Raw genomic sequence first — 11,381 nt, 5'->3', positions numbered from 1 at the left:
CTGCAACCAAGCTGCTTAGGATAGCTTCGCGGCGGTGTCCTACCGAAATCTTCGTTCTCTGTTGCAAGTGCTTTCCACTCAGACATGTGCGGAACGACGCAGTTTGTACTGATCTGCGATCGCGGTAAGCCGTCTAGCCGTCCTGATAATCCGCCCGCATCGCTGGCGTGCTACGAAGCCTCATCTCGCGTAATAAATGGAAACGATGTGGGAACGAAGCGATATCTACCGTCTCAGAAAAACGAGCACTCCGCGGTAGCCCAGTGGCTATGGTGTTGCGCTGTTGGACTTAAGGCCGGCCGCAGCGCCCACTGCCGTGCGTTGTGTTCACACTAAAGGAGCCGAGCTGGTCAAAGTAATCTGGAGTACCCCACTACAAACAGCATTTAATGTTTTAGTGAAGGGAATGTAGGGACGTTGCAGTCTGAGCCACGGGCATGACAATGTCGCCTCCAAGTGCATCTCACAGTTTTTTAAGATTAAATTATGGGGTTTTACGTGCCAAAACCACTCTCTGAGTATGAGGCACGCCGTAGTGGAGGACTCCGGAAATTTCGACCACCTGGGGTTCTTTAACGTGCACCTAAAGTTAAGTACACGGGTGTTTTCGCATTCCGCCCCCATCGAAATGCGGCCGCCGTGGCCGGGATTCGAACCCGCGACCTCGTGCTCAGCAGCCCAACACCATAGCCACTGAGCAACCACGGCGGGTTATCTCGCAGTGTAACCAAAGATGAGGCATTGGTTTAACACATATGAGATCGATGATCTCATCTCCCATCTCCCATCGCATGTTCCCATTGTATTTGATAACCCACCGTGGTGGCGTAGTGGCTATGGCGTTGCGCTACTAAGCCCGGGGGCGCTGGATCAATTCTCGGCCGCGGCGGCCTCATTTCGATGGGGGTGAAATGCTAAAATGCCCGTGTACTGTGCATCGGGTGCACGTTAAACAAACCCAAGTGGTCAAAATTAATCCTGAGTCGTTCTCTACTGCGTGCCTTGCAATTAAATCGTGGTTTTGGCACGTAAATCCTCAGAATATAATTTTTAATCATTGTATTTGTTGCTGCAGTATATGCAAGTATTTTTAGCCTGCATATTCACTCACTGATTGATGTCACCTATTTTTCAGATGGAGTGACTTACGTGCACCCAATGTTTGTCAAAAGCTGGGTGGACGATGTCAAGGCGTGGCCAAGTGTGTCTAGTGCCCACATTGTGTGCTACCTCATCAAGAGCAAGGCATGTGACCTCAAAGAAGCTGAGGCATACAAAAGTCTAGACTCCTACAATTTTGTACAGAGTGGCTGGGTGGGCCAGGTGCTTTGTCACAATGTTAACGCAGACTTAGTGTACCTCAAGGCGGATGTTCGACCATCGCAGGCCATAAATCAAAAGCCTTGGACAGCATGGGCTTGCGTAAGGCACACCGGACAGGTGATCACTGCTGGTTGCTCGTGTATGGCTGGGAAAGCAAGGGTTTGCAGCCATGTTGGTGCACTACTGTGGAAAGTCGATATGGCTGTCGCCTCGGGAATGACCGGCACATCATGTACTGACCAAACAGCTCAGTGGAACAGGGGAACAAAGAGGAATGTGGAACCTGTCCTGCTTGAAGATATGGACTTTAAGCTGCAAAAACGAACTGTGGACTCCGAAAACAAGGCCCCAAAACCCACACGAAAGTTTCATCACTTCGGAAATGATGTAGAGCTGATGAACCACATTGGGAGGAAACCATTTTCAGATCTCTTCAACATTCCTGGTGAGGGCACATTTCTTCCCAACATGAAATGAGTGCAGTTGTGTTAAGTGAAATGCCTTAAAATTACAGCGGCGGTTGTTCCTTGAAACCCTATATTTTTTTTTTGCCACTGTATGGCATCAGTATGTTTTTTGGCATCGACACGCATACGTTAGGAGACTGACGGGTTATTTGTTGCCATTTATTTAACATAATGGTAATGCAGATTGTGATAGGTGTTGGTGCCTGTCAAATACAGTAGATATCATGCTTGGTTATTGCACATCATTATATATACAAGTGGTGTTAGCCGGCACAGTGCAGTGTGAATTGTGTGTAATTGCCTTATATCTTGCAGGTACCTTGCTTCATAGTACATTGAATGCGGCTGCTTGGGACCCACGTGCTACTGATCTGCCAAGCCAGCCTCGCCACTCACATACAGACCCTTTGGAACTCCCAAAAGGCTGCGACCCTTGCAGAGTATTTTATCAAAAGTTTGTTATGCTTTCGAATGAAGGACGGGCTTCCCTTGAATTTGCCACTAGGGAACAGGGGTGCCCGCTATGGCGCATGGCCAGGCGCCTTCGCATAACTGCATCAAATGTGAAGCGGGTTCCTAAAAGGGAAAGCACTGATCCCTCGAAAGCTGTTTCTGCGCTTTCAAATCCAGGCTTTACCGGTAATGCTGCCACAAAGCATGGGCTGAAGTATGAAGCCATTGCAAGAGTAGCATTTACGAGGAAGACTGGTTTGGCTGTAGTGCAGTCGGGTATGGTAGTGAGCAGTACACATCCTTGGCTGTCTGCAAGCCCTGATGGCATCTGTGCTGATGATGCTCTAGTTGAGATCAAGTGTCCCACGGTTTCAGATTGCACGGTATTGAAAAGGGAAAGTATGACGTTAAGCTTGTGAATGGGGAACCTGTGCTTTGTCCAGGTGGCAAAAATGGTTACTATGACCAAGTGCAGTTTAGCATGTTTTGCTGTGGCAAAAGCACCTGCTATTTTTATGTGTGGTCGGCTGAAAGTGATGTCATTGTAAATGTGCCTATTGACACACGGTACATTGAACAGAACTTGAAGAGGCTCAAAACATTCTACTTTTTGCATCTCCTGCCTCACCTTGAGGACCTACATTATAAGAAAAAGCTGGCTATGTGCAAAAAGTATGACGAGATTTGCGATTTGTGATGAGCAAGTGAAATTTTATTTGTTCATAATGTCTGCTTCATTGGAGCCATCCAAGTATATTGAATGAATAAAAAAACATTCAACCACATTTTAACACCTTGGCTTCAAATCACTTCCATAAGCTTCACAGGTACGAAACCAGTGACGTTACAAAAAAATTGGCAGTGGCTTAGCTCGGCTATACGTAGCGAAAGCTAAGGCATAGCATGGTTAGCCTTGGTTAATCTTGATTGCAAGTCCAGGTTGCAAGTCCAGGCCAATAAAGCTTTCACTTTAAAACGGCATTAGTGAAGTTTACCCTACTCACTTCTCAGAGTGCTTAAGGCTAAATTAAAGTACATACGGGACATTTATGCTTTTGTCTGTTCGTTGATGAGCGGGCGTTTAAGGTTACAGAGTCCTGCACAAACAAGGACAATTTTGCTGGCATACTTTCTTGACTTGATGGGCAGTACTTGCTTGAAAATTCTGTATGTCTTGATTCGGTTGATTGCCCGCTCAACATGAATTCGTAGCGATGCGATGCGCCTAGTTTCGGTGACTTCACTTTCAGGTAGCTGATCCTTTCCTGAGAAAAAAAAGATGAAGAGGCAGTCATGTACGTGTAATTACTGTGTAGCTCTTAAGTTTATGGAGGTTATGAAAACACTATTGTGGACACCTACCTTTTGTAAATGCAGGCCTGTTCATTTTAATCCCTTGAGCTTCAAGATAAGGGTCAAGCTGGAAACCACGGTCTGCCATTATCTCATCACCTGGAAGGAGGTACTCTTCCACTCCACATGTCTTTACAATGTATTTGTCTGATGCCCTGCCTCCATACACATATGACACAAACATTATAAATCCATTTGGTGCTATGACGGTAAGAAATTTCATCGTGTTTGCACCCTTGTATTGGCTGTCACTTTGGGATCTGGCCATCAGTTTCCGTGGCCTTTGCATTAGTGCTTCAGTGCAGTCGAATATGCATGTTGTATGACTGTACTCGCTGTTTCTGAAACTCTCAGGCATGCTTGCCCGCAACCTTGAGCGGGGAAGCCACACAACAACTTCTTGCATGATCTTCACCAGGTCGTCCAGCACTCTCGAAAATGTTCTAGAAACATAAGCTACAGAGACCTCGAACCGTCTTGCTAAATCTCCACAAAGGAGGCCAAGTCTAAGCCTCATGAGTGTCAATAACAGCTGGTCTTCGATGGTAAAGAGCTTGCGAATTGTCTTGTCTTGAGTCTTCAGTGCTGACACGAGCTTGTCAAATGCAGCCACAGAAATGCCAGTGTAAAAAAGAATGTCATCACTGGTCAGTGTTCGATAGGAAATAGTTCTCATGGTCATAGAAAGTCTCGTGCTGGTGTACGAATGGTCAGCTGGTGGCAGTTCCCATTGTGTGGACCTATCTTTCATCACCTACAAGAACGTGGAAAGGCATGTCATGATGTAGAACACGTTAACATTACAAAATATTACCTTTGTATTTTTCCTTGTCATGATGTGCTCGGTTTTGCTTACGTGAATCTGACAAAATGACAGTTTTGTGAGAAACTTAAACACGTCATCCGGCAACTCAAATAATCTGCGTGCATACTTACGTCAACTTCGTGATCTGATATTAAGCTCCCACAAACTTCATTTTCTGCAACACTGCGGTCTGGAGTAGCTACACCATAAGTGAAAGCCTGTAAACAAAGCACAGCAGCAATCATCATTGCAGTGTCACACAGGAAGTAGACATGATCATGTGGAGAGGACAGTGCCTGTACACTCACATCTGGTTCCTTATCCAATGTACATCTGACTAGTGAATTTCCAATGTGAAGGGAAACCTGCAGAAGAAATTGGCAGCTCAGTTCCACTTGAAGCAGCATATGAAAAAGCCTAGATTGTCCCGACCACTCACATCTGGTTCACAAACTGTGCCAGAGCTGGGAAACGTATCTTCATTGCAGTGAGCCTATGAAAGGGGAAACCATGTGAATGTGTGTACTTCTTAACAGGCACCGTGTTCAGAAGCCTAGACTGGCTGTGTGAGCACTTACATCTTCATTCCCCAAAACATTGTTAAATGATGTAGTTTCCATGTGTGCTGCAGCCTGTTGAAGTTGAGTTACCTTTAAATATGACAATATAAGGAGGCAGAAGAATTTGCACGACTGCTTACTCTTTCATAATGTGTAAAGAATTGAACAGCACTTGTGCCAGTAAGTGGTGCAGGAGGTCACTTACAGCTGGTTCACTTTCAAATGCATCAGTGAACACTGCAGGCTCACTGTGGGAAGTGTCCTGTTGAGAGAACGATAGCAACAGTTGGCATGGTTTTATCGTGTCTGGTGTACCTGTAAGCTTAAGCTGTTGGCATGATTGCTTACTTCTGTTTCCTGACATGCACAAGCGCTGTCTAGAATTGTCTCGGCACTATCTCCAACCTGGTATGGGTAGGACACATAACAGTGAGCACATATTCTCAGTGATAGTATGTCAAGACAGTGAATGCCTACTCACATATTCCAAACTGTCCAAAAGAGAGGTCAATGTGGAAGCTTGTGCATCATAAGTGACCTGTAAAAACACATCAATAGCTTTAAGCCTGTTGCATTGACAGAACTTCCGCTGGCCTACATAGTTATGAAAACTTCACAGCGCGGGAAAGACCTGTTGGGGCATTTCCAGTAAGTGAAGTTACTTGTAGGCAAAACATCAACTAGCTAAGTTCTTGTTCTCAAAGACAAGCTTGTTTAACAAACGAAATATGTTCCCGTATTGTGGTACGCAGCATACTTAAATCTTTCTCGTGACTAATTGGCTACATTGTTCTTATAACGACACACACCGGCTATTTTCCATAGTTCAATTCACTGGTATGTTCAGATTCTGACAAATTAGACCAAAGAAAAGCCTTACACTCTGTGAAGGAACCTGACGTGACTCTTCATCTCGTGTGTCTCTGCTCGTTTTTCTCTGGAATGGAAATAAATCATTATCAGCCACACAGTGACAACAATCTGTACACTTGCCTTCCGCTTAGTTGGTGCTGGCGTATTTTCGTCACGGTTCAGGCGTCTGCGCCCAAAGATAACCTGAAATATTACGAAGCTTTTTTATTATCGCAGCTAAAGATTCGTGGGTTTTATGTGCCGAAGCCATTGACAAAATTATGAAACGCACTGCAGTAGAGACGAACTTATTAATTCTGACAACCCGAAGTTCTCGGACCACCCAAGCATTAGTACAGGAGCGTTTTTGCGGTTTGCCTCAATAGAAATGTCGCCGCCTCGGCTGCGTATCGGCACCACGACTTCGGCCTTGGCAGTGAAACGCCTTAACCGCTAGGCCACCGCAGCAAATCTATTATCGCAGCCAAGAACGGAGGCTTCGATTCAGCAACAATTGCTGATAGATCGCCACGGACAAGCGAAGCGACGAAAATATAAAAAGTTAACGTCTCACCAGTTAGATATCGTGTCTCCGCACCGATAGCATGAAGCCTAGCTCAATTGTAACATTTCACAGCACCACTATCGAGCATGAAACTGCGGCACGTTTCCTATTCAGGTTCGGCAGAAATCGAGGGGCAGAAATAGCTACGAGCTACGGTACATGACTTCAAAGCTTTTTCACTAGAGCTGTAAAGGCCCTATGTCTAAGACACTAATTACACGAAATGCGGTGCTTTAGAACGGGTCAGGTAGCGATGAACAAGTGTTCACTTACCTTTCGCTGGTAACCCAAGTTCAGCATCGGCAGCGGGTTTTGCTCCGTGCGTTTTCCATCAACGAAATGCGCAGAACACACACGTGAATTTCTGTTTGGCACGAAGTCTTTCCTGTTTATCAGAGAAGTCCACTGACGACCCAAGTCGACGTTCGCGGGGAAGCGGTGCAACAGAAACATATCGCAACCACATTGCTCCTTCTTCACAGCGTGTTTTTCGCACAAGCTATCCGCGATATTCTTTCGTTTTCGCTGGTTGTTGCCACAACCCACCACTACACAGTGCTGACCGGACGACGTAGGCGCGGTGAAAGGCATTTCTACTGTTAACCAGCGCATGCAAAAAGGAGAAAACACATTGAAACAGGCAGGCGTCAGCTCCTGTCGAGCAAATTTAACAGCCCAATGCAAGAGGGCCACTCTGGGTTACCGGAAACGGAAACGGCGAATCGAACGCAGTGCTCCTGGTTCGAGAGTATCCCCGCTCTCTCCGTAAAATCGTGTATAGAAGCGAAAGTGCGGCCCCAAGAAGCTTCCGGTCGCGGGCCTTATCAGTCTGCTGCGCAGGTTGAGAAAGCGCATCGCTAAGTTCTTTCGCTGGGCAGAAATTACGTTTTTTTACCTATTGACACAAAAGACACGCGCGTTACGTCTCAAGAATAATAGATAACTTTTATTGCGAAGCAATACTACATTATGTCGCACTTCAGCCCGTTCCGTGGCGAGGCGGTGGTAGGCACCATTGACCTTTAGCGTGACCTCGCTGCGTGACGTCACACCACGTGACCTAGAGTGACGTCACACCAGCTGTGTAAAAACGGGGCGCCATCTCACGCCGTCGCGAGGCGTGGCGGTAGCCACCAACGGCGGCCTAACTGCCGCTCCTCTCACCAGGGGCGCTACGGTCAGAGTGACGCCACACCAGCTGTATAAAACAGCTCCGCTCCTCTCGCCAAGGCAGTCATACAGCCAGATGTTACGATGGTACGATTTCCCTCACACTGGTGAGGGAAATGTTTGTCGGCATACACGGATTCGACGGATGACTTCCTCTTAGATGATTCACTGTAAGCCGTAACACTAGCATAACGCAAGACTACCACCAGCCATACTACCAGCTGATCCGAGAATAACACACTATTGCTTCGCAATCACCAGGCTTAACCAAGCTAAGCCACGGCCGTTTTTTTACGTATAAAATTAGACAACCTTGACTTGCAACATTATCTTTATGTTGAGAGGAAAAATGTTGACAATATTCGGGCTTTGATATTGGCGCACTCCTGCTGACCGATATCGCTGCCAATGCTGTTCTTGTTTTCTACGTTTAGCTAGATACGTCAGGGAGCAAAACCGGAAGTTTCCATGGTCCATGTTTGTAGACTGCGAAAGTGTCTTAAATTGTGTTGAATCGCAAGACACAACGTATTTTACATTGCAGAAACGTGCCTACTAACCACAGTACGATGACACACGGAAGGCAGTTAATTTTTTCGGCTACGAATCTGAGGCGTGCCCGCCCCCGCCCCCGAATCCGGTACCCCGCTCTCGGGGACGGGGGCGGCGGCCACACAATCTGCGGCGGCTCGGCGTGTGAGACCTCGAGCCGTGGCGTGGGCCGCCTCGTTGCGCGCGACCCGCTCGCGGAGAGAGACGGTAAAATTTAGGGGTTGCGAGGGTGATGACGTGTCGCCGTCGTCACAAATTTGAGGTATGCGTCCGCTTCCCGCGAGACGCGACCGCGCACGAAGCCGCGGATATCCGCCTGCGAGCCGCTGATCACGATTGAGGCGCTTCGCACCGCGGCCAGTGCTAGGGCTATCGCGGCTTCTTCGGCCGCCTCCGTGTATCCCGTGGTCACCATGGCGCTCGCGGGGCACTCGCGAGGCACTTACCCGTGCGGTCTACAACCGCGATAACATTCAGAGACCCCTGACTGCATGTTGCGCTCCCGGCAACTGCAGCTTTCTTCTTTCATTGTGGTATCAACTATATGGACACTCCAGCCGCATTTATGCCGTCGCCTTCGCCGTCGCCGCCGTGAGGTTCCGTATGAGTGAGAGCGTTTGAGGGTGAGCCGGCGAATGTAGGAGAACGCTGTTCAATCCCGCGTGCGTGAGCGAGGAACGCGGCGCGGACGCATGCCTTCTCTTGTCGAGGGTGAGGCAGGGAGGCGAGGCTAGGGAGGAGGGGCGTTCTTCTGCGGCGGCTGCTTTGGTGCCTCGACGTCCTCCTCTCCCGCCGCTCCGTATAGAGTGCAGGCAGGAGGAGGCAACCGAGGAGTCTACTACGGCGTTGCCCACGTGAATTGCGGACGTTGTACTGGACGCGTTGGGTAGGCGCCGTATACACCACAACATAGAGAAAAATTGAGTGGGGCCATTTTGAAAGCGCATTGGCGCCATCTGCTGCTCCAACGGATCCGAGCCTGGCAAGCGAGCCGACCGCAGGTAGACGCAGTGCTTGCGTTGAATGCGCTTTGACATTTCTTTGAAGTTCTTACGAAGGACGGGATGGTGAATTTTAGCTAACGAATTTAGTTAGTGAACTTCAGCTTCTCGGAAGATCGTGCTGCAAATCGCAATGCCTGTGGCAAGCGCAACGTCCGCAGACGGAGCGGATCGTTAGGGTAGGTCCGCGTTACCTTTGCACGCGGAAACGTTGGTTCTGCGGCTGTTCTACTTTGATTTGCACGTCTGACAATACTTCGTGAACTAGTAAAAGCCTTGACGTACGCGATATACTTTACCTCCGCGTTGTAGTGCCTGGAAAAATCTCGCGGCCCGCGCCTTGGAAACAGGCGGCATGTATTAGGTTCCAGTAGGCGTAGCGCACATGCGCGGATGCCCAGATGTATCCGTTCTGTTTCGGGGCGGCGTAAGAATGAATTAACATTAGTTCAACCGTGTTGGATCTACTCTGCCAATGTGTGCATACTTCTTTAACAAACGTCGCCTCTCTTGCCCTCTGGCCTGTATTTACGTTAAGCAACACAAACCAGCTTTCACACGTAAAGGTTTCGAATAGTTGCTGAAAGGTATTGCAAAATTTCGCGGCCACTAATACCAGTGCACGGAATTCAATCTGTTAGGCATGAAGTCGATTGTCTTGTGCGTGACAACTTTGTAGTGGTGCGAACACTTTCGCGGAATTTACGTGTCAATCAGGTGCGGAGGTCTATGGCAAGAGCCGCTATACGAAGCCTACCTTAGGCCTTTTTGTAATCCTGGCCCGTGGATAGACAAATACACATAGAAAGACACGCACAGACAAACACATACAGAGACGGAAGGACATGCACGGCTGAATATGCCACAGCGGCACAGCTCCCGACGTACATCGTGCTCGTCGCAAACCGTGCTCTGCAATCTGCTTCGTTTTCGCTCATTATTTGCACGTCCATATATGACGCAGTGACGCCCCGAGGATGTTCTGTGCTTGGATATTGCGGGCACAGACGTATTTACACATTGAACACCCCGTAACACACACACGCTACATGCACGCGAACGCGTCTTGTCAGCTCAGGGAAGATGGCGGCCGGTCGCTCGGTTTCGGAGTATGAGCTCAGCCCATCCGGTTCCAGACTATCGTGTTCTGGTCTACAGGGACTCGTTGGCGGCGCTCTGCGACGTCCCTGAAGTGCGCACCCGTGCGGCCCTCATCTTCAAAGCGATCTGCGATGGTTGCAGAGTGCGCGTAGTGCCGGTAGCTTTGTATGCGCTCTACTTTCGACATTTTGTACGCGTTGAAGCGACAGATGCACGGAGGTAAATTGTCTCGCGGTTTCTGCCGCGGTTCCTAACTCCAGTGTTTTCACAGACAGTTTCCGCGTTCATCGAGCTACGCATGTTCATGTTTACCTGTGCGCACGTGACACCATGCTGGTTAATTTAGTTAAAACACGTTGGCGGGCTAGTTGGTCTGAATCCATGATAAAATGTGTGAGCACGACTGAACAAGGGCGTAGAAAAAAGCATACACACAAAGACAGCGCTGTTTCCGTGTGTCTGTCTTTTTCTACGTCCTCGTTGAGTCACGCTTACATATTGTATCATTGTTAATTTAGTTAGTAAGCGAATGTTTACTAGTTCATGCAGCCGATAAATATACTATCCTTATTTCGTGCAGCTATCTACTAATTTGCTATTGCAAACGGTGCTTCGCCTATTCGTTGGAACTGCAATTTATTTGTCCACCTTCGCCTCACGCGCTCTGCTGCCGTGCATGCGCGGAGGCGAGCGCCATCTGGACGGTGTTGTTGCAAGGAACCGAGCGTAGTGCGCCTCTCTACGAACGGCGAAACGCTGGAAAAGCTTTTGTGTTTGAGTTACCGCGTACCAGAATTATGCGCTCTCATATATTACCATTACAGATGAATGATATCATGTCTGTAGCTTGTGTTTAAGTAGTACTTTCCCATCTTTCTGAGGCGTTTTACTTGGAGAAATTCAATTAGTTTAGTGACGCCTCTTCGCCACGCGGAGGGCCTGCGTGTCTTGAAATGATTTTTCGTTCACAAGACGCCCGGTATCGGCGAGGGACGCTGACAGCGGATTTTCTGCGACCCCGCACACTTAACACTACCACGTAATATGCTACATTTTGACAAGTACAGCAGCGCCACGTAGGAGCGGTGACGCGAACCACTGCATCATGACGCTAACGAGCACCGAGAGGGAGCGCTTCAGTAGTCTAGGCGCATTGGGGCCTCCAACCAGGCGCATGCG

The 11,381-nt window shown here is 48.4% G+C and overlaps 1 protein-coding gene and 1 pseudogene across 1 annotated transcript; one reads left to right on the top strand and one right to left on the bottom strand.

The window, feature by feature from the left end:
* The first annotated feature begins 1,140 nt into the window (after nt 1–1,140).
* On the top strand, nt 1,141–3,028 carry LOC126531950 (uncharacterized; annotated as a pseudogene).
* An 87-nt stretch (nt 3,029–3,115) lies between these two features.
* Nucleotides 3,116–7,034, bottom strand: LOC129384748 (uncharacterized). Its single transcript, XM_072289837.1, has 11 exons — nt 6,652–7,034; nt 5,443–5,499; nt 5,310–5,366; nt 5,167–5,223; nt 4,980–5,033; nt 4,841–4,894; nt 4,710–4,766; nt 4,533–4,619; nt 4,411–4,458; nt 3,606–4,350; nt 3,116–3,508 (listed from the first exon to the last, which is right to left on the bottom strand). The coding sequence occupies exons 1-11, from the start codon at nt 6,988–6,990 to the stop codon at nt 3,291–3,293; spliced, it is 1,773 nt and encodes a 590-aa protein (XP_072145938.1). The 5' UTR covers nt 6,991–7,034; the 3' UTR covers nt 3,116–3,290.
* Between the last annotated feature and the right edge of the window lie 4,347 nt (nt 7,035–11,381).

The sequence above is a fragment of the Dermacentor andersoni genome, chromosome 8, assembly GCF_023375885.2.
Source record: "Dermacentor andersoni chromosome 8, qqDerAnde1_hic_scaffold, whole genome shotgun sequence".
Classification (NCBI taxonomy): Eukaryota; Metazoa; Arthropoda; class Arachnida; order Ixodida; family Ixodidae; genus Dermacentor; species Dermacentor andersoni.
Note: the sequence above shows the minus strand (reverse complement) of the source record. Positions and strands in the feature narration are given on the sequence as shown.